The sequence below is a fragment of the Glarea lozoyensis genome (genome assembly GCF_000409485.1).
Source record: "Glarea lozoyensis ATCC 20868 chromosome Unknown GLAREA6, whole genome shotgun sequence".
NCBI lineage: Eukaryota > Fungi > Ascomycota > Leotiomycetes > Helotiales > Helotiaceae > Glarea > Glarea lozoyensis.
In genome coordinates, this window is record NW_007361001.1 from 1249872 (window position 1) to 1270991 (window position 21120).

Sequence of the window (21120 nt, forward strand, 5' to 3'; positions counted from 1 at the left end):
TGCAGGCGTGGGGAATACAAAAGTAAAATAGATGAAGCGAAATAGTAGAAATCTATGGGGGTTTAATCTTGCAAGACGTTGGTGGCGTTATTCATTAATGGCGAGAGAGATGATTACGTTGTTGAAGCCTAATGAGCAAATATATTTCGATTCATTATTCAAACAAAGTATTACAATATAGAACTTGGAAGCAGAATATTCTCTGATGATTAAGAGGAATATTGAACCAACAGTCATACAAGTAAGTGTCGACATTACGAATCAATCAAATCCATAAAATACGTGAAGTTTGATTAATTAAGTTCAAAACCGCGATTGTGACGTCCATGAATGAATCCTCTTTTACATATGTACCAGATTAATTCATTACAGGTAATAAAGTCGACTCACACGACGGATAAGAGCCGGCTTGTAAGAGAGAAAGTTCTGCGACTACCAGCCAAGCGTTGTAGTACTTCGAAAGGACTTTTTCGAGGTCTGCTTTTAGCCTTGAGCATGCTCTCTGCGCTCAATAATTGCTCGTGATGCTTAACTTCACTGGTAAGCATTTCTGTGATGAAACCCCATGTTTCTAATCTATCATTCGCACCTCCGCTCTCTATTGCTGCGCGCTGCTGTGACATTAAGCCAGAGAGTAACATCTCAAACTTTCTCATAGCATGAGCTAGATCTGTATTTCGATCAGCATAGAAGTGCCTGATCTTTAAACCGAAGATTTCTGTAATATGTCGAACACACCATGCGTCTGCGGCATGAGGCCGGTGCCGCTCCGCGTGGGTATTGGTCATAAAATAATCCAGTTTTCTTTGTTTTTTGAGGGTTTGTATCTGTGTAACAGTACGTTCAGCCAAAATTATCCCAATCTCGACCTCAAAACATTGACCTTTCTTGACTTGAACCTTCAAATCTTGGTATAGTTTGTGAATCATGACTTCGAATCGTAAAAAATCAAGAGACATCTGTACTTGCTGACACCTTGTCGGTGATTTGTATCTCATCGCCTTATCAAAAGCGCCAAGAAGATCTTGAATAAGCTGCTCATCTCGTTCACCCACAGAAGTGAAGTTATATTGTTGACAAAGTTTAAGACCCAATTGAGTTGTGCACGGGTTGTTCCTATATGGACGAACCGCATAGTGTTCCACGTTTTTCGACTTGTTCAGGAGCATGTTTAAGGCTTAAAATTGTTACTAGCCGGATCTGTACAGAATTTGTCAAGTATTTACAAGTCTTTGAAGAATCGGCGGACTTGGAGACAGGAGTGACATTTAACTTCGAAGAAACATTGACTGTTTAATCCTACCCCATTTCACTGTTCTGGTTGATGAGAAAAGATCCTCTAGTTAAGCGGTTGCCTTGGCGCAATGAATGAGAGGCTCGGCTTTGATGAGATGTCTTTGTTGTGAAGATAAAGCTACATGTTGTAGCTTGATACTCGAATATGATTTCTTCGTCTTCTTTAGATCACTAACCGATTTGTTCAGCAACAACTGCTCAATGGCAAAAATAATGTTTCTCCAATTTTGACAGAAAATTAGACGTGATGAGGCGAGGTCAACGAAGATTTGGAGAAGGTTCTGATCCGGCACCTGAAACAACGTTACTATTAAAGAGAAAACGATGCATCCTTTCAGCTTATATACTCGGTTAGAAGCAATTCATCCCGTATTATTTAACGGGTTCAATTATTACCAATATATAAGGATGATAATACGTTCCGGACGGCCTTATTAATACTGTAGTTTCTCATGAATCATATGTCAAGATCACTGTTAGATCTTCTGCTCCGGAGGAAATCTGCATTTTCAAAGTTTAAGGATTCTTAACTATAGAACTCAGCTTACTTTTAGACTGAGAACAGAGGTCTAGTCAACCTGGTCAACATAGGAAGCTGCGCAGCTTCCAGCGTCTTAGAGAACGCAAGCTATTGAGTGACACCATTCACAAAGCTCAGAAGAATTGAGTTCAGTTCCTTTGACTTCTCCAGCTGAATCCAGTGGCCACAATCAAGCTCCTCTACTCTAAGGTTCTCTACCCACTTGGCTGTGCCCTGTTTTGCCACTTCCGCTCTGGTTACACAGTCCTTGCTACCAACAATGAGCAACGATGGAAGATTGACACGGTTGCGATCTAAAGGTATTCCAGCGACTTTCGGGAGGTCGACACCACGAAGTCCAGCTTTGTACCTGTTTCCAAAAGTTAGCGCACTGCCAATCAACTACTTTTATATCTTGAAATTGCTCAATAATCAAGACGCAACATACCAATTAGTAGCCGGACCGTACCCTTTTTTGGCTAGTATACGATTGTGCTCGGCCATCTCTGCTGAGGTCAACCACTGAGGAAGCCCGGGATTCTTCTTTAAATCAATCCATCTTTCAAAGCCACCCTTGGGTGCTAGATAATTCTTCCAGTCCTCAAAATCTGCCGGATATATCAGAGCTTCCGCACACTCCGCCTACAATTCGTGTTATCAAAGAACTGCTAGATTTTAAGTTGCTTGAATGCTCACATTACCGTCAAGTATTTTTCCAGCATCGTCCCTTTCAAAGAGATACCAATAACCGAATGTGGCGTAACCGAAAGCCTTCTCCATCATGGCATTTAATCCGTCTGTCATCATTTATTAGTGATTCACTTGATACGGGAGATTAAACAAACCCAGGTCCCAGGGATTCTCAGATATCTCTGTATATCCAACCGAAAGAAAAGCGACAGCTTTCAGTTTCTCGGGATACCAGAAGTGTAGGTGGGATAGAAGGCCACATCCCCTAGTCAAAATCATTAGCTAATTTTCCCCGTTCCCAAGTGGTGTGGTATTAGAGAATGGAATTAGGATTTTCATTTGAGTTACTAGCTTCTATAGCGTCGAGAATAACTCACCAGTCGTGAGACACACCTATAACCTGTTCGATCTCTTCCTTTTCTAAGATCTCAGAAATGTGTCTACTCATTGTTTTGAGAGAATAAGCTTCAATGTCGCTAGGCGCATCAGTGTCACCGTATCCCAAGAGATCAGGTATCACTAATCCGAAACCATTTCGGGATAGTTCAATTTGGTTTCGCCATTCATAGGCAGCACTCGGAAACCCATGAAGCAGCAGAAGTGTGGGTTTACTTGGTGCGGCGGGGAGGTAGAGATACGCGTAGCTAGTTCCATCAGACAGTTTGACCTGCTTGCCAGCTTGAGAAAAACAGGAGAGCGCCATTTTGTTTGGTGTGTGAATTGGAACTTTTGAGGTAGAACACAAAAAGTCCGCAGATGCGGGGGATGTACGTTATAAAGATGCAAGAGCGAAGAACGAATGTAAGCCCCACCATTTCTGACAAGGAATTGGCATGCAGCGCGCCTAGCGAATACAACGAGATTGACGAGGCGCTTTTGTATTGATTGTAAATCAGTTGCCAAGCCCCCTGTATAATTGGCAGGGCCAAACAAGCTGTTCCAACGATATGCTCCATCGATACGTCAATGTTACCGGAGTGCACTATTGTCGCAAGTTCTCGAAATACTAGTTAATTTTCTCTCTAGCTATCTTTATTCTTCAACAATTTGTAACAGCCATTTAGTGTCCCCACATGAAATAAAAGATTCGTTTTGTACTTCAAAATTTTTCCTAAAGTCGATGGCCGTTTCATGAATCTGTTAGAGGAAGTTGGTTTGGGTCCTCGCTTAAAGATGGCCCCCCTTTAACTAGGCTACATATTCTCATTTCCTTATCATCGCAGTAATTAGGAGTAAAACCATTCATTAAAAGAAATACACACAATTTTAAGCCCTTGAAACCCGCATCGCTTGCTTCAATAAAATATTCCCAAGTCCATATCTGTAGTTGCGCTGGGTACCACTATGCGCATGACTGAATTAATCTTACAGGGATGAAGAATCAGCTATACGAAAAGTATCAAGAGGGAGATTTCCAATTCTAGTATTAAATTTGGTCACTTGTTGCCAAAAGTCTTCAATACAAGCTATGTCAGCCAAGAACCTCCCACCGGAGATGACCAATATCCTCATACGAGCCACTTTAGCGAGCTTTTCGACCACAAGTATGACTGATAGAACGTGCTCATACAATTTAAGATGTGTCCTGTTTTTTCCCTGTAGTGAAACAGTAGAGTACCACAAGTCAGGTTAGCTTCCTTAGCTTGAGTCTTGACATAAAGAGGGCGATTTTTGTCTGTTGCAATACTCTCTGCTCCTGCCTCATTTTGCACTTGAACGCTATCTTTTTATTGATGATGAAGCGATTTTGATGGCACACCATTGGCATTGACTGCATTTTTTCTGTTCACAACTTTATTGCATCGAAACTCCCAACCCTCCTAAGCCCTCAGCCCTTGAAATACCGTTCTGGTCTGGATCTTATTTGAAGTAAAGCGTAAATTGAACAATGAAGTGACAAGTTTTGCAACTAGTGTGTTTGCTCCAGTTGACTCTACTGTCTAACTCTGCCGCATGTCCGTGAAGATTTAATGGTGCAGAGAGAACCTCGAGGACGAGAATAGTCTCTGATAGGTGATAATCAGAGAAAGAGAACGAGCCTTGTGAGACGCCGCCGATTTTCTCTTAGGTGATTTCATCCATCGCCTTCCACAAAGCTTCATTAAGTACTTTGCAGCCTCCACCTTTCTTGCCTACACAACCTTGTTCCAGTGCTTCAGAGACGACGTCGAGCTTTTCTTCGGTTGTTGCAAATTGCATCAACATCGCGTGCGCTCGTGAGCATTCAACTCCCCCGGATTCTTCTTCAATCATGTCATCCTCTTGCATAGATTGAGTGACATCCGTACTGGGGTCCTGCGCAAGTCGGGTGAGGACTTTGCAATGAGGTATTACCAAGTTAGTTGTCTTGTCAATGTCCTGGCATCCCCCCTTCTTGTCAAGTTCCTTTCGACTACAACTCGACTGACGGACCCCAGGGCACGATAGTGTGTGTTCTTTCTGAACAGCAGTCGGCTCCGTAGGCAAGAATGGAGAGCCTGAGGTAACGTCGTCATTAGGGGACCATGTCTCAATCATCTTCTCATTGACGTGAACATGTCTTAGTAAGGCTCGTAATCTCGCGTTCTCTGCTACTACTTTCCTTGCAGCAAGCTGAACCTCTTGACTGGCCTGCACGCCTCGTGACTGGAGTTCTTGCAATTTGGTCTCAAGACTTGCAGTGTAATCTCTCTTTCGTTGCCTACTGCGGCGCTTGTTATCACGAAGGCGAGTAAGCTGCAAGTCCTATCAGACTTGTTAGCAAGCCTTCTCTGTTGACTGGAAATCTTCTTCGCTATATACTGTTACACAGTACTACGTGCAGGGTGTCAGTCGCTTACATCTGTGCAATTCGACTGCCGCGGAGAATGTGACATGGTGCATTGAGGGCCGTTCGTCGACCTGCAAGACGATCTTTTGGAGAAGCTATTTGCAGTATTTGATCTCAAACTCTCCATGGTGATGGCGTGCTTTGACAGCGACCGCCTCAAATCTCAGATGACTAAGAAATGCCAGCCACCACCTCAATCATCGCCAAATGCAGCTTCACGGGAAGCCCAAACCAATCATGGCTCGTCTGTCCGTCACTTTTCCCAGCGACAGACCACTGAACATGGACCAGTGATAGCTTGCCTGTCTGTCCCTCTTGCATCTCCCATTCATTTGGCAAAGACTTATTAGCTAGTATCCATCGAGCTGTTTTGCAAAGACTCTGTTCAGGTACCTCACAGAAATTAAACTCGATCGTTTTTTGGAGAATTAATATTGTACTTAAAATGGCAAATCTCATCACAACAACTCCAAATTCGTTGCCCCAGAATTCCGATCACACTACTAATATACCAAAAGATGTTTCCAAAGATGTAGAGAAGCAAGATTCCATTGGGTTGCAAGTACTCGAGAGTTCGCCAACAGAAGTCGTGGACAGCACGGAACCGGGCATGGAAGATAACTCTTACGTTCCAAAACTCTCGATTTTCGCCTTGTTTTGGTTTTTCTTCTATAACTTTGGAATATTCGCCTGGGGCGGTCCTGTTGCCCAAATTGCACTACTAAAAGAACGTCTAGTACTACAGGACAAATGGATCACGGTTGAACGCTTCCAGAGAGTATTTGCGGTCTACCAGATCCTACCCGGTCCTGAAGCAGCGGAATTATGCATGTTCTTTGGATGCCTTTCTGCTGGTAGGATTGGGGGTATCGTGGCTGGTATCGGGTTCATTCTCCCTGGATTTATCTTGATGCTGTTGGCGAGTTATCTATACTCGCTTGCCGGATTTGAGAACGTTTACTTCAATGCTTCGTTCAAGGCATTGCAGCCTATAGTTGCTGCAATGGTGAGACTCGCAGACTCCGAAGCGCTGGATTCTGCTAATAGATGAGCAGATACTCAAAGCTGTGCACAAAATAGCAGACCACTCGGTCATTAAGCAAAAATCGAAGAAGGTCGACCCTTTCCTGGTCATTGCGGCGCTTTGTACGGCAATCAACATTGCTCTACGCATCAACATGTGAGTCTGTCAATCGATGAAGTTTGGACCTTGCGCTTATACAGCCAGTTTTATCTCTCTCGGCTTCTATGGCATCTGGTATTCGATAGTTGCTCGTCGCTTCTGGATTCTGTCGGGGATTCTGTGGATATTGCAATATGTCGGATTTGCGCTCTACGTTGTCTTCCGCGGGTTTCCCTCTCCACTGGCTCTTGCGCTCGGCATTGCCCAGACTCCTTCCCTCATCAACCTCTTCATACTAGGCCTTGTAGCAGGTAGTCTTTCATTCGGAGGAGCATACACTGCTATACCGTTCATACAGGTCGAAGCCGTGTTGAAAGGAGGTTGGCTCCCTCAGAGTGTTTTTATAGACTGCATTGCAATTGGTAACATCCTTCCGGCGCCTTTGGTAATATTTGCCACTTTCGTTGGGTTTCAAGGTGGCTTGCAAGACGGTGGTCTAGGAGCAGCGTTTGCTGGTGCTATCATTATCACGATAGGGATGTTCTTTCCCTGTTTTCTGTTTACAATTGTAGGACACAATTTGTTGGAAAAACTCGTGCGGAACCAGGCATGTTTCCCCTTCCGATCTACTCGATATGTTCTGACTTGATCTGTAGCTCCTCGCAACCTTCTTCGATGGCCTGTGCGGATCGGTCGTTGGCGTTATTGCTGTTATTGCTGCGCAAATTTTTGAGGCCAGCGTGCATGGTGAGCCTCGAACACTTAACGAGGCAGCAAACTCTGGACTGGCAGCCGTCATGTATTTGCTCGCGTTGATCGTGCTGTATAAGTTCACCAACAAGTGGGCGCCATTAGTGTTGTTAGCGTGTGGAGCAATAGCTGGGCAGTTTCTCTTCGTCTAACTTCCAAGTTGGTGAGGGACCATAGCAGCTGCAGAGAGGAGGATGCTGATCGAACTAAGATCCCCTGTGGAATCCTGTGCCATTTCAGAAGATATTGCGGCGGGAACAAAAGCATTAGAAATCCTCCTCACTTCATCTACCCGTGTATCTGTAGAGCGGCCCTCTGCTGCTGGGAGCTTCGAAATGAGTGGCTGAATTGAAATCAAGTTCCGCAGCAGTGAACACGTTGATATAGGCATTTCTTATTTGAAAGACTTGGGTACAAACCATGTAAAAAACGAGAATTAGCTAAGCAAATTCCACCATTCTACAATTGCCTATGTACCTTGGTCGGTAGGTGGGTAGGTAAGGACTGCGAAGCCATTGAGGCATCCGGCATATTGCTCTGACTGCAGCTCTTCCCGAGAAGTTGTTAACTGTGTTAACTACTTAGTGTAACATTGGCTTCTGGAAGCATGGATAATTCAGGATTCGAGAGACAGCTGTAAGAGTTTCGTGTAAGGAAGGTAGAGGTTCTTTCCACGCCATAAAAGCGGAATGTGAAATTTCCTCGGTAACCCAGGCTCGGAAAATCGTAAACTTTAAGCTGTTAAACGTAAAATATGTATTGCGTAATACTTGACAAGAATACCTTGTTTAAACTAAATAACGCCCCCAACCAACTCCTTATCCAATACTCCCAGCAATGCTGTTCCAGTTCAACGCCAAGTGTCACACCAACAGAGCATTGACAATGCCGTCATAAGCTCGTTCTACTGTCCTATTACCTACACCAGGTACAGCTCTCAGTTGCTGAAGTGTTTGTATATTACCCCCGTCATCCTCGTTTTGCAATTCGAGAAACTCGACGAGATCTCTGGCCTTCTTCGCTCCAAACCCACTTAGACTCATGAGGAGAGCTACGTCGCGAGAATTGACGATGTCCAGGAGTTGCTTTGTTCGAGGTGTCGGAGGTTGTTTGTTGTCATCGCATACATCCGAAAACACTCGAAGGCTGGATTTTGAGTTCTGTTTGGGTTTCGATTTCTTATGTTTTGGCTTATATACGAAACTATCATCTTCTTGTTCGTCTGCTCGAACGACGGCCGAACAATCAAAGTCGTCATCTCTCTCGGAACTGAGCCTTTTCTTCCTATTCTTTGGCGGGGTTTCTGGTTGCTCCGCGCATTTCGGCTGATATATCTCGAAGGATGCGGCTGGCGTTGGAAGTTGAGTATTTGAAGCGATCGGGGCCGTTGCGAGCTTCTTCACTGGCATTATCAGGGGTGCTGTGGAGAGTTCAGCGGCCTCAAGATCTCTCTTCGCCTGGATTTTAGATCTGAGATTGGTAATCTTCTTTTGCAACTTTTCTTGTTTTGGAAAGAAAGGCACTGCCATCTCATACATCTTTAGTGCACTGCTATCCTCACCTCTTTCCTTGTGTTGTTTCGCCATGAGTAAGAACCTGAGTCCTTCTGCCCTGGCTTCCTCTGCTTCTCCGCTCTCTATCTTCTTCTCCAGTGCCTCAAGTCTACGCTGAACAGCTTCAGATATTTCGACCGGAGGTTTGGCCGGAGGCTGATCCAGAGCATGATTCGCCAAAGCTTCGGCCACCTTCCGTTCGATCAACTCCTCGATCTTGGCAGCTGACATTTCAGTAGAGGGTTTTGGCATGCCAGGCTTCACTATCTTATTGAGACGGGAGCCGTTTGTTACATCAGACGGTCGTTTTTGCGCTAAATCCGGTTTCCTAACAGTCGCCGTATTGGCGAGCATTGCCGTTCGTGGAGCTGCTTTTGCTCGATCTGAATAGACTGAAAAAGCTTTAGCTGGCTTGTCTCCTTTCTGAGCGACTGAGTTGGGATGAGTATTGTGAGCATTTGCAAGCGGCCGCAGAGGCTGACGCTGCTGCAAAGATGCACCGCTCGTATTGGCCTTTCTTGGTGGTTGAGTGAACACAATCTCGTTTTCGATCTCTCTCACTTCAATTCTCTTAGCTCGCGAGCTGACATTCAAGCTGGATAAGGTATCGAGGTGGTAAGATCGCAGTGGAGCTAGGTTTAGTATCATAATCGTGATACCATTATTTTGTCCCAAAGAAAGAATTCTCGTCATTTTAGACTCTCTGTATGGGATCCGTTTGTCCCCGCGGCCTATAGCGTCGATACACTAGCTCAGCACGAAAAGCGACTTATTGATACTAGCAGATTCGACCATTCTTTCTTTACCATTGTCCGTTCGACGATTATCTTCAGATCCTGCTAGATCAATCGCCGACGCTGTACTGATTAAAGTCCCTTCTGAGCTGACCTGGTGCACTTTGACCATAAGAATGGCATGACTCCTACTACTCTGAGCATTCAGCTTCGTCCCAGCGGTGCTCCTGTTGTTGTTGGCCTCAATATATAACTTCTCGAAATCTTTCAAATCGTCGCATGCTCGCTCGGAAAGGCCTACAACGATTGTCTTTCCATCTTTCTCTCGGAGAGGTAAGCCGGCTAGTGATCGCTTTTCTGGTGGTTCAAAGAGGTCGTATACTTTGTCGTTGTATATTTCGTAATATGAGAGCGTAATTGAGACACTTGTCTCTCCTCCAGAGTCCTTTGCAACCTTCCTTCCTCGGCGGTATATCCCACTCAGCAGCCGAGGGATTACTCCTCGCTCGGACAATTTCAATCCACCGCGCATAGTATGTGTTTTCCCGGTACCAGTTACTCCGTATGCGAACAATGTGACGTCGAGACCTTGGAAAAGCGATTTCAGAGTTGGCGCAACTATCACCCATCAGAGGGTTTTCAATGAGAGTTTTTCCGATCGAATATACCTTCGTTTGTAAACAGCTCCTCCTGTGTAGTTTCCATGTCGTAAACGCCATTAAATGCAAAGCTAAACTCCTCGGACTCGTTTTTCGGGTTGGGTATTCGGACTATGTTTGTGACCTTTCCATCTTTGCTTCCTTCTGCATTTACAATTATGTCTTTCTCGAGCTCCTTATCAAGCAAAGGGCGTAAACGTGCGACCACTGTTATTTGATGGGTTAACCTTGAATCCAACCTTAAACATCTGGAAGGATTGTTCCACATACCTCGGACGGACATTGTGCAAGGTATCAATCGCGAAAACAAATATTAAGAAGCAGAAACCAAAGAAACAGCAACCGCAAGAAAGAAATCTAATCGTTGTCGAGACACTTGTACTCTGTTCATTGATTCGATTTCCGGAGTCGGTCAATCGCGTCGCCCGATATTTCAAGGTGTCGTTGACCGGCCAACGAAGGGTATCAGCCTCGCGGAGCACAAAATAAGTGGCAGTCGAACTAGAATAGTTCTTAGACTAATAAGTTGACGAAATATCGTAATTTAGTGGATTAACTTATAACATTATAACTATTTCGTCAACTGTTTAAGTAACTAAGACCTTTTAAGCTCAATTCGAAGTCGACTTATTAATTAGTCTAAAATTTGCGGGTAAGTGACTGCCACTCATTTTGTCCTCCGCGAGATCAGCTTCATGACCTCACGCTGATATCGCCACAGAGCAGGTTTGAAGTATCCGGCCATTTGAAATATCGTCTTTATTAGGCATAATTGTATTCATGTCTATATCTACAATTTCTATGCTAAAATGTTTAGAGCGAAGAGGCTATGCGGACTCCGAACAATGCAAAAGCAACCAACACCCGCAGAATTAATTATACAACCTTCAAGACCTTGAATCCACACTGCGTCCATCTGGCAGCGAAGTACATCAATGCACCCGCTGCCATGGTCAATCCACAAAAGAGTTGTAAGTACAAGAAACCGCCATTATCTTGGTCAAGTAGAGCTCCGCCAATTGGGTTACCAGTCAGGGCCCCAACGGCGACAAAAAGGAAATATGTTCCAGTACGGACACCTATCTCCCGAATTGGAGAAACCTGTGCGAGTAGTGAAGGACCCATTGATACAAATGCGCCACTTGAAAACCCATAGAGGACACAAAATACAATCACAGGCGCATTCGATTTAGCCGGGAGCCAAAGGGCTAGGACGACGACTGCTGAAAAGGCTGTGGTCATGATCATGACATTAAACCTACCAATTCGGTCTGCTACTATTCCAGGAAGGATTCGACCGAAAATTCTAGGACGGGGTTAACCACTGGGAGCGAGAATATTATAGGAACATGAGGACTTACGATGCAGCATTGAGGATGGACAAAAGATAAAGGGATAGACCAATCGACATGCCATCCGCTTGCGCCCTAATTCCTCCAGTTAACACATGTTGAATTGAGCACTTGGCCGGAGTAACTTACTGGAGGATTACATAGTTGAACGGTAGGAATGTACCGAAGAAGAAAAGAAACGAGGCGATGCAGAGCAATAAAAAGGGAGGCTCCCTCAGTGGTCGAACGAACTCCATAATCTCTAATTTCTTCGGAGTTGGAGTGAGTCGTGACTTAACTGTGAGCATAGAGATGACCAGCATGCCAAGAAACATAAAAGCACATGCTCTCATAGTCCATGGAAATCCGATTTTAGGGATTAGTTTGGTGACGAAAATGCTAGTATGACTGTGTTAGCAACGAAACTCGAGTATATAAACAGAACGAGTTAAGCGGAAACATACGGGAGTACAACACCACCTAAAGAGGAACCAGATGCCATCACACCAAAAGCAGTTGCACGCTTCTTGAAGAACCAGGTCGTAACTGAATTCATCGAAGCGAAGAAGATTGCACTGGCGCCTAGGGCACTGACAATGCCTTGAGCTAGAATGAATTGATAATACTTGGTTGATAGTGAGGTCATCATCAAACCGAAAACGTGGGCAAACGTCCCGCCTATAAGTATCCATCGGGGCCCGTAGTTATCTGATATCTTTCCAAAGAACGGGCCTCCAAACATCATCATGGAAACCTCCAGAGAGGGAATCCATGAAACAGTACTTGGTGACAGGTCAGAAAGTAAGTTTTTCTGATAATACTCTTGAAAGATACCTATGAATCTTGTCAGCTGCAAGATACATTTAGATGAGCAGTAGCCAAAAGAGAAGAAAGGGTAGAGTGACCAATGCAATTAATCCACCCAAAAGATGTAAACAGGGCCAGCCAGCCGCCGCCCACCACCAGCCATGCTTCGAGACCACCATCAGGGAAATCGGCTGGATTAATTCCACCAGCGACTGCTTTTGGTGGAACTCCAGCATTGTCAATATCAGCTTCTGCTCCGATCTTCGATTCTGGGAAACTTTTCGCTAATGTCTCTGTGTTTTGGCTCCCAGTCTTGCTGAGTGTTTGCTCATCAGAAGTTCGCATGACATCGGCCCCGCTGTCTCCAAATGAGGACTTCTCAAGCTTCTCTGACATAGTGTTGAGATGATCAGATAATGAAGTTGAAACCCTGTTGTCGAATCTCTGATATTAAAGTGAAAAACGGTTGAAGACGAAAGATCGCGCTCTTTGGTTGTATCGTTGATAGATGATCTATACAAAGTCGAGCCGTGTGCAGACAAATACAAAGATTTGTAGAGTATGAATATGAATATAGGAAATTGAAGATGTATACATTATAGGATACGCAACGATATTTGATAGAAAGCTACGAAAAGAGTACTTGACAATCCAGTGGGCAAGTCCATGGAGTTAAATCTTTCGTTCTTAATCGGAGCTATGAAATGGCCGTGCACTTTCTGTTTCCGGCTGATTCATTTCAAACCCCCAGCAAGGACTGCGAATCTTAGTGGTCAATATCATACGTAAGGGGATAAGATCAGATCTCTGTTGCTCGCTCGCCGTCGTCTCGGCCTTCGCAAAGCGCGAGCCAATCAGGGTTGCTTCCAAGTTTGTAAGCTTTTTAACCCCGAGCTATGTTACGAAGGCTAGACACGAAGCTGATCTTACATTTTACGTATACTTGTTGGATACTGTCCTAGCACATACGTTAATCCATTCTTTGGCAGTGTAATTAGGTCTCCTCGGGCTTGTGTCGCCCCCGAGATAGCTAAAGATCTGGAGCATAGTGTCGTTGCCATCCTCGCAGTACTTACCTACTTCTGGCAATAAATATATTCTTATGAGACACTGACATGTACTTTCACGTATCTATGCACAGTAAGAAAGAAACCCCCAATTTTGCAGTATGGCATTATGTACGCGAGCACATTACTCTGACTGCGAGATCGAATATGTGTTTTACACAAAGTAGAACCCGAGAAAAATGTAGAATCGAGGAAATGTTAGATAGGGCTGAACGAGGAACCTGTAGCGATCTAATTAGCTTGACTGAAAACCCCACTAGTGGTTTGTACCTGCTATCTATTCGCCAAATGTCGTGAGATGGAGTAGCGGCTTTTTAAAGCTTGGAGGCTGGATTGTCTGCATTGATAGAACAAGCCCCTCCACCACTGGTAATTCAGCATCTGAAACCTTCACTATACGCGGAATGTGAAGCCATTTCCCTTTAGCTGAGCAAAACTTTCTGTACCTAACGAATATATGATGCGAATAGAGGATCTCTCATAGTCCGGCTCATCGACTTCTACATCTGTTGACTCCTTAAGTTACTGTTCCTTATTCATGGGGGCTGCGCAGGTGTTTGACATAGCGCGTGTTTACATTACTGGTAGGAGCTTTGATCCATTTTTGCCTTTTAGTACATATATACAACAGTTCATACACCGAATCTGTGGATTTGCCAGTTTAATTCGTAAACGGCTTAACACTCTCAACATCCGCAAACTTAACTTTCCCATCTTTGCTAACTTCCGCAGTATGAAATCCAGTCGGCACATCCATCACTTGTTTCGAAGAACCATGTTCATCGGCCTTTGGCTTATTTGCCAGTGTCACTGCATTTTGTACTGCTCCAGCAGGAGAATCAGCAATTTCGTTGACGTCTCTTGAAGTCAACACATCACTAATACGCGATGCCCTCGAAGATATCAATATCGTATTGGGTCCATGGAATTGTAAGAATAACCTGTCTCCCCATATCGTCCTCCGCGTAGCCGTTCGCAGGCTGAACAACAGTTTTGTAATGCCTCTCCATGTAGAAGTCTCTCTCATGACTCTGAAAAACTTGATGTTTGAGATGAGAGATGTGAATCCAAGATTTGGTATTTGGAATCTCAGATTAGAAGACTTAAGTCTGTATGGTAATGGTGGGTTTTGCGTCATGGTGTACGCTACCACATTTCCGGGATGCGCCACATACTGCTCGCCAGGCTTTAAGTCCACTTGATAAATTTGTCCTGGACCTGCAAGAGCTACAAGACCACGGCCCGTAACTTGTGAATTGCCCCAGTGAGCTAGACTCATTCCCCAGTTTGCACTCGGTGATACTGAGAGTGTATGTCCTGTCCACGCTAACAGCGCTTTTCGCTGCGCAATAACCCAATCGACCGTACCATTAAGATGCAAGACCGTGAATGAAGTAAGTGGTGATTTCGTCGAGATTAAAGCGGTAACAGGGCTTGTTGAAGAAATTCGTTGGTATAGAAACGGTATGCCGAGAGCAGCTCGTCGAAATGGTTCAAGAATGGATAATGTTGATTGCGTCTACAAAGATGTCAGAACCTGTCCGCTGTTTTCACTACTGGGGGACATCTTTACATTTTCGGATTTCCCACTGAGTCCTACCAATGTTCCCCGCCTGGTATATAGCTTTTGCGACGCCGACAACGAGACGGAGAGGAGAGAATATGGCGCACCGAATACTTCAAACCTCGCATCTACACATCGCAATGATTAGGAATCAAATCAAAAGTTTTGGAAAGTCTCTTACCGGCGGGATCTGTATCAATTGAGTTGCTCAGAGCATCTCCAGTCAATACTGGGGTTTCTATTGTGGGTGTGGCACTGATTTGGATAGCTCGAGAACCATATCCACCTGCGCGAACCTTCCGAAGATGGCGAATCCCACGAGCAGCGCCGGCCAGCGGTAATTGACCGCGCATTGCTGCTTCTAGGGGGTGAAGGTGGTAAATTTCGAGGTCGGGTGGTCGTCAGCCTCAAGTCCTACTGAGAGGCAGGTTGCAGAAGGCTGCAGGAATTGTGCACCATCGCTTGTTTTGAGCTAGGTTCCCGATTGCGTAATAAGCTTGCCGATTTACATCTTTATTCTACCAACTTGTGACTTACAACAATATAATATCAACCGCCCCAGGCCCGAAGCCAATCCCCCTCCATTCAAATGTGGATTGAACTTCAGTATAGCTGGTGAAGTCTACGCTGCTGTGATCGAGTCGCGTCCCTTCTATAACCAGCAAACCTCGAGAAGCTACCCCTCCAAACTGTGGTTAATACAAGGAAACGATGCGGTTAGAGCTGTGGACGTCTGTGGGACGATAGAAAGACCAAAAAGGGCGCAAGATGTTGCTAAGGAGCTTCACTAGAGCTCATGGCTTCAGACCAAAGTCTTGTGCTGGCCCTCAAGTATGGCACACACGTTCAACTGGGCTTCGCATTTTTACCAAAGCTACTCGGCCCTTCAAAGACGATGCCAGGAAAACCGATATACAGAGCCAGGCGCTCATATCAGGTAAAACGACGGATGATACACCCGGAACAGTGCCAGAGACTGCTCGAAAACCTTCACCTGCGATACCCATAGCTGCCCGGAAGGATCCTCTCGCTCTTGGGGACAAAACCACCTCTGAACAGCGAAAGGCTGATTGGGCAATCATCAAGGAGATGACACAGTATCTATGGCCGAAAGATAGTCTGGGTACAAGATTCCGGGTTGGGGCATCAGTCCTGTTGCTGGTTGGGGCAAAAGTTTTGAATGTCCAAGTGCCTTTTTATTTTAAAAGCATCGTCGATTCTATGAACATCGATTTTGCGGCTGTTGGAGGAACCGCTACTACGGTTGCTGGATCAATGATATTGGCATACGGGGTGACGAGAATTGGATCAACTCTTTTTCAGGAGCTGAGGAACGCGGTGTTCGTTAGCGTTTCGCAAAAGGCTGTCCGAAGCGTTGCCCGCGATGTGTTCGGACATCTTCTTCGATTGGACTTAAACTTCCATCTTACCAAACAGACTGGCGGCCTAACGAGGGCTATTGATCGTGGTGCTAAAGGTATCACGTTCCTCCTCCAATCGATGGTCTTTCATATTCTACCTACAGCTTTGGAAATATCTATGGTGTGTGGTCTTTTGACATACCACTATGGTCCTAAATTTGCGGCAGTCACTGGCTTGACTATGGTAGCGTATACCGCTTTCACAATCACGACAACTGCTTGGAGGACGAAGTTTCGAAGGCAAACAAATGCCGCAGACAATAAAGGATCTACAGTTGCAGTTGACTCCTTGATCAATTATGAGGCGGTGAAGTATTTCAATAATGAGAAGTATGAGGTCGGAAGATACGACATGGCCTTGAAGCAGTACGAGAAAGCCTCCATAAAAGTAGCCACCTCCCTCGCGTTTCTCAACACAGGGCAAAATGTGATCTTTTCATCGGCGTTGACAGCCATGATGTATCTGGCAGCAGATGGTGTCGCTTCAGGCGACCTGACCGTTGGAGACCTTGTCATGATCAACCAGCTCGTTTTTCAGCTTTCGGTACCGCTCAACTTCTTAGGCTCAGTTTATCGTGAGATGCGTCAGTCTCTCTTAGATATGGAGACGCTATTCAACCTTCAGAAGGTCAACACTTCCATTAAAGAGCCTGCAGATGCTAAGCCGCTACAACTTACAAAGGGCGGCGAAATCACATTTCAGAATGTGACATTTGGCTATCACCCGGATCGACCGATCTTGAAGAATCTCAGCTTGACCATTCCGGCCGGGAAAAAGGTTGCAGTAGTTGGGCCCAGCGGATGTGGCAAGTCCACAATTCTCCGGCTCCTGTTCAGATTTTATGATGTCCAAGAAGGAAAAATATTCATCGATGGGCAGGATATCACAAAAGTGACTTTAGAGTCGTTACGAAAAGCCATTGGAGTTGTTCCTCAAGACACACCTCTTTTCAACGACTCCATTGAGCATAATATCAAGTACGGCGATATGACCGCTTCTCATGATCGAGTTGTGGCCGCCGCACAAAGGGCTAAGATACATGATATCATCTCGTCCTTTCCAGATGGCTATAGTACCATGGTCGGGGAGCGGGGAATGATGATTTCTGGAGGAGAGAAGCAGCGCTTAGCTGTTTCGCGGTTGATCTTGAAAGATCCACCTCTGCTCTTCTTTGATGAGGCGACCTCTGCCCTAGATACCCATACTGAGCAAGCGTTGATGTCCAATATCAACAGCATATTGAGGGAGAAGAGCCGGACGAGTGTCTTTGTAGCTCATCGACTGAGGACGATCTACGACAGCGATATGATTATCGTGCTCAAGGAGGGCCACGTGGCTGAGAGTGGTACACATCGAGATCTGATTGATACTGGTGGTGTCTATTCAGAGCTTTGGAGCGGTAAGTTGTGTCCCTGTAGCTGTTCAATCGTCACTAATTGAGAATAGCCCAAGAAACTTTGTTCGATGGCAATGGTGAAGAGCGGGAGGTAGATATTGATACTCCTGAAATAGGCGAGAAAGGACAAGACCGTCCTACAATATAGAATACCAGATGCTACGGGTTATCTCATCCACCATGAGTCGCTTGGATATGTAAACCTGTGCAGAAACTTGCAAATTGGCGTGCCCTACAGAACCTAAGATAAGTCCAACGGGTGAAAACCATCGAGTGGTAATAGAACAAGTCCTTATATGATCACCATCGCCTCACCTAGAGTCAAATCCGCACTGCAGATGAAGCATTCTTGTACGCACAAATGGGGGTTCGTTTCGAACTGCTTGTTCACCCAGCATATTCCCGTGGTGCTGGTTTCCGACATCATTCAGATGGGCGAGCACATGCTGCAACGGCTGAATTCATCCATGTCAGAACGCAGGTGCAGCAGACACGTCCCTGTCTTCTCAAGGCCTCAGCTCTCGAAAGGGAAGTTCAACGTCTGCCCGCCAACTCGGTGCTGGGGCCAAGGCGTCGGTCCTATGGCGTTTTTGGTTTTCTAGCGTTACTTGCGGGGATCTGGCCGCAACGTGTGAGCCTGGAAGCATCCGCACCGCGTCGGTCACCCCATCCAAGCTTGGTGCGCATTGGCTCGACCCGTTGACACAGCCAATCCAGCGCATATCCCACTTCTGGTGACCCCTTGCCCGGATCCACTCCCGCAATTTAGCCCTGCCATTTTCTCAACCAAGTTCAAGCAAGTCTCTGCAGCTGGATCTCTTAGCTCCAGCCCATGGGGGACTGAATATCAACCTAGCACACCCTTATCGTTGCGTCCTGCTCTTTTTCTTCCCCAGGTGTTGTCGACGATAGCATACTCAATTGACCAGAAGAAAGCAAGCTCGTCTTCAATACACGACAGGCCTTTACTTCGCATATCAGTACATAGCCGTCCACTCATTTAACATCGATACTACGGGCCTTTCAGGTGGGAAAGCACACTCGATACCAACCCTCATTCAGGTGATTCGGAAACTTCACGAACGCAACTCACAACCTCAACATATCGCTTCTCTATCAAGACGTCGACCACATAATCAGCGTATCTCGTTTCACGACCCCTCACTACGTCCAAATCCCAACCGTTAAAATGGTAAACCTCATCGACCTCCTCCAGTCCAAGCTGGAACTCTTTCGTCTCGAACAACGGTACACCCGTCGACGCAATCGTCGCTCAACCTTCGTCTCGGAAGCCCAATACGTTGACGGCGAATACATCTACTCTCCTAGTTCTGCGAAGTTCTCCACTGGCAGCGATAGCGATGAAGAACGTGCGAGCAAGGAGAATAAGTCAAATAAGCGGATGAGTCGCTTGGGACTTGACAAAATGGACTGGAGAAAGGGTGCAAGAGAGGAAAGGACTCCCAAAGTCAGCGTTAGGGAGGTCAGTCATGAGGAGGGAAATCGCTCGATGAGGGGGTGAAGATCCAGAGTGGGATGTGACGATGAAAGTGGGTTGGAGTTCGGAGGTTTCCAGAATAGAGATGAGACTTATGTCTATACGGGGCGCTACACTTCAGCGTAAAGGTTTCTTTTTATGTCCTATGATGTTGTTATGTACTTCTTCATGTTTAAAATAGGGTTATATATGTTGGTGACTGGGGCGTCTGGTGGACATATTTGTTTAATTGGGGTTGTTCATAGATCAAAAGTCGACTGGATATTATTCGCTTGGTTATCGGGCAGATGATGCTCTACAGGAACATAGGATAGATTCAAATGACAATGCCAGAAGTTGTCATATGTCTGTCTGATTTTTTGTTACTACATCCAGAATCCGATGTGACTCCTTTCGTCTTGTTTATCCCGTCCTTGGAATTAACACAGCATCAATAGGAGTGAACTCAGAAACTAGAGAATTAGTACTCTCCGGACGTTGAATAATTTTCAAAAGTGGATGATTAAAGAATTGATTTGATATAAGCTTGGGAGTACCCTAAACCAAGCCAAGTACTTGACTCGAAAAAGTACTCGTGATTCGGCCCAGGGGCAGTCTGTATTGTGATATGTGACTAAGCACTCAATAAGTGGGAAAGTCTTTAGGGAAGGAACCTACCAGCAATACAACCAAACATAGGTGGACAGAGACGTTTTCCTATATCCTGTAATCTATGAATATTCTTGAATTAAAAATCCCCACCCGCACTCGTCACGTAGAACATCAAGGAATCTCTCAAATCATGCACAAAGAGATAGTAACATATCTTGACTCATTATACGCGGCAAAAGCCGTACTAAAAACACCCTATTCCGTACAAGATAATTTACATCGTTTTTGAAGAGAGGGGAACGGTATCAAGACAAAACAAGAAGATCAAAATTATACACGCTCAAAATCCTAAGCCTCAACGAAGCCCTTGACGTTCTCTAACCATCTCAGGTACTCCTTCTGCTCCTTCATGTCGATATAATCTGGCACAAAAATGGCAAGCGCGGTGTTGATTCCCCGCTCATCTAGGTATCTCTCCATCAAAACCTGGAGATCCTCATCGAGATTTGCGAATGGTGGTCCGGAGTAGAGGTCTTGACGACCGTGGATTTGCTCAGGGGTCTTAGCATATGCAAATGCGGCGTCAGCGTAGTAGTAGACGTTTTCGATGACATGCATTCCATCCTGGACAATGCTCTCAACGCTGAGGGCTCCCTTTCCTGGTTTCTCGATGATGATATTTAATCGCGCTGGATATGAACGCTCGCCCTCTGCGCCCTCGACACCTTCTCCATCAGCTCCATTTTCAGATCCATCATATTCCTTTTGACCATTTTCTCCGGCGTCCTCGTCTGCCATAGCTGGGTCTGCATAGTCGTTCTCGCTCTCGAGGTTGTTTATATCGGCGATTGAGAATGTGATATGGATTCTGGACAACACGGTTAGAATTGCAAAACCGCATAAGAGGGTTGGACTTACTTCTCATCACCAAATTGTCGGGTTAGAACAACATCCTCTTGACCCGGGGTGTCAATAACCTCGAATGGCCCGTTCTGGATATAATCCCTAACGCTCACAGGGGCGCCCTCCTTATCCTTCATTTCTTTCTCGATTTGTAGTTCCGAGTCGAGCTTCATGATCAACTCATCATCGGCCTCTCCTGACTTTTCCCTTCTCAGTGCTGAGCTAGAGAAGGATTTCATCGCTTGTGTCCTCGCAGGTTTCCATGATGTCTGTGATAGGGAGCTTCTGGATGATTGTCTGGCTGCTGAGGCTGATAATCGCGAGATAGTACGTGGCGCTGAACGCGCAAATGATCTAATAGAGAACATGGTGAAGTATGCGATGTTATGACAGGAAATTGGGATGGT

The 21120-nt window shown here is 45.5% G+C and overlaps 10 protein-coding genes across 10 annotated transcripts; 3 read left to right on the top strand and 7 right to left on the bottom strand.

Moving 5' to 3' along the window:
- Positions 1–386: 386 nt before the first annotated feature.
- On the bottom strand, positions 387–1169 carry GLAREA_02711 (uncharacterized protein; the record flags this gene model as incomplete). Its single annotated transcript, XM_008087796.1, has 1 exon — positions 387–1169. One exon carries the CDS (start codon positions 1167–1169, stop codon positions 387–389), a length of 783 nt encoding a protein of 260 aa, XP_008085987.1.
- Positions 1170–1924: 755 nt separating this feature from the next.
- GLAREA_02712 (alpha/beta-Hydrolase) lies at positions 1925–3209 on the bottom strand (the record flags this gene model as incomplete). The annotated part of the gene is made up of 5 exons (XM_008087797.1): positions 1925–2186; positions 2265–2458; positions 2513–2613; positions 2662–2771; positions 2884–3209. 5 exons carry the CDS (start codon positions 3207–3209, stop codon positions 1925–1927), a joined length of 993 nt encoding a protein of 330 aa, XP_008085988.1.
- A 1361-nt stretch (positions 3210–4570) lies between these two features.
- On the bottom strand, positions 4571–5361 carry GLAREA_02713 (uncharacterized protein; the record flags this gene model as incomplete). The annotated part of the gene is made up of 2 exons (XM_008087798.1): positions 4571–5230; positions 5326–5361. The coding sequence occupies 2 exons, from the start codon at positions 5359–5361 to the stop codon at positions 4571–4573; spliced, it is 696 nt and encodes a 231-aa protein (XP_008085989.1).
- A 399-nt stretch (positions 5362–5760) lies between these two features.
- On the top strand, positions 5761–7535 carry GLAREA_02714 (chromate transporter; the record flags this gene model as incomplete). The annotated part of the gene is made up of 5 exons (XM_008087799.1): positions 5761–6321; positions 6371–6495; positions 6544–7006; positions 7095–7297; positions 7400–7535. The coding sequence occupies 5 exons, from the start codon at positions 5761–5763 to the stop codon at positions 7533–7535; spliced, it is 1488 nt and encodes a 495-aa protein (XP_008085990.1).
- A 516-nt stretch (positions 7536–8051) lies between these two features.
- GLAREA_02715 (P-loop containing nucleoside triphosphate hydrolase) lies at positions 8052–10417 on the bottom strand (the record flags this gene model as incomplete). Its single annotated transcript, XM_008087800.1, has 4 exons — positions 8052–9472; positions 9548–10093; positions 10144–10341; positions 10405–10417. The coding sequence occupies 4 exons, from the start codon at positions 10415–10417 to the stop codon at positions 8052–8054; spliced, it is 2178 nt and encodes a 725-aa protein (XP_008085991.1).
- A 593-nt stretch (positions 10418–11010) lies between these two features.
- GLAREA_02716 (MFS general substrate transporter) lies at positions 11011–12668 on the bottom strand (the record flags this gene model as incomplete). Its single annotated transcript, XM_008087801.1, has 5 exons — positions 11011–11440; positions 11496–11561; positions 11616–11864; positions 11930–12299; positions 12371–12668. 5 exons carry the CDS (start codon positions 12666–12668, stop codon positions 11011–11013), a joined length of 1413 nt encoding a protein of 470 aa, XP_008085992.1.
- A 1332-nt stretch (positions 12669–14000) lies between these two features.
- Positions 14001–15256, bottom strand: GLAREA_02717 (TRAP-like protein; the record flags this gene model as incomplete). Its single annotated transcript, XM_008087802.1, has 3 exons — positions 14001–14858; positions 14913–15031; positions 15085–15256. The coding sequence occupies 3 exons, from the start codon at positions 15254–15256 to the stop codon at positions 14001–14003; spliced, it is 1149 nt and encodes a 382-aa protein (XP_008085993.1).
- Positions 15257–15671: 415 nt separating this feature from the next.
- Positions 15672–17869, top strand: GLAREA_02718 (P-loop containing nucleoside triphosphate hydrolase; the record flags this gene model as incomplete). Its single annotated transcript, XM_008087803.1, has 2 exons — positions 15672–17724; positions 17772–17869. The coding sequence occupies 2 exons, from the start codon at positions 15672–15674 to the stop codon at positions 17867–17869; spliced, it is 2151 nt and encodes a 716-aa protein (XP_008085994.1).
- Positions 17870–18910: 1041 nt separating this feature from the next.
- Positions 18911–19243, top strand: GLAREA_02719 (uncharacterized protein; the record flags this gene model as incomplete). Its single annotated transcript, XM_008087804.1, has 1 exon — positions 18911–19243. The coding sequence occupies one exon, from the start codon at positions 18911–18913 to the stop codon at positions 19241–19243; it is 333 nt and encodes a 110-aa protein (XP_008085995.1).
- Positions 19244–20158: 915 nt separating this feature from the next.
- Positions 20159–21081, bottom strand: GLAREA_02720 (Mitochondrial glycoprotein MAM33-like protein; the record flags this gene model as incomplete). Its single annotated transcript, XM_008087805.1, has 2 exons — positions 20159–20678; positions 20729–21081. 2 exons carry the CDS (start codon positions 21079–21081, stop codon positions 20159–20161), a joined length of 873 nt encoding a protein of 290 aa, XP_008085996.1.
- Positions 21082–21120: the final 39 nt, after the last annotated feature.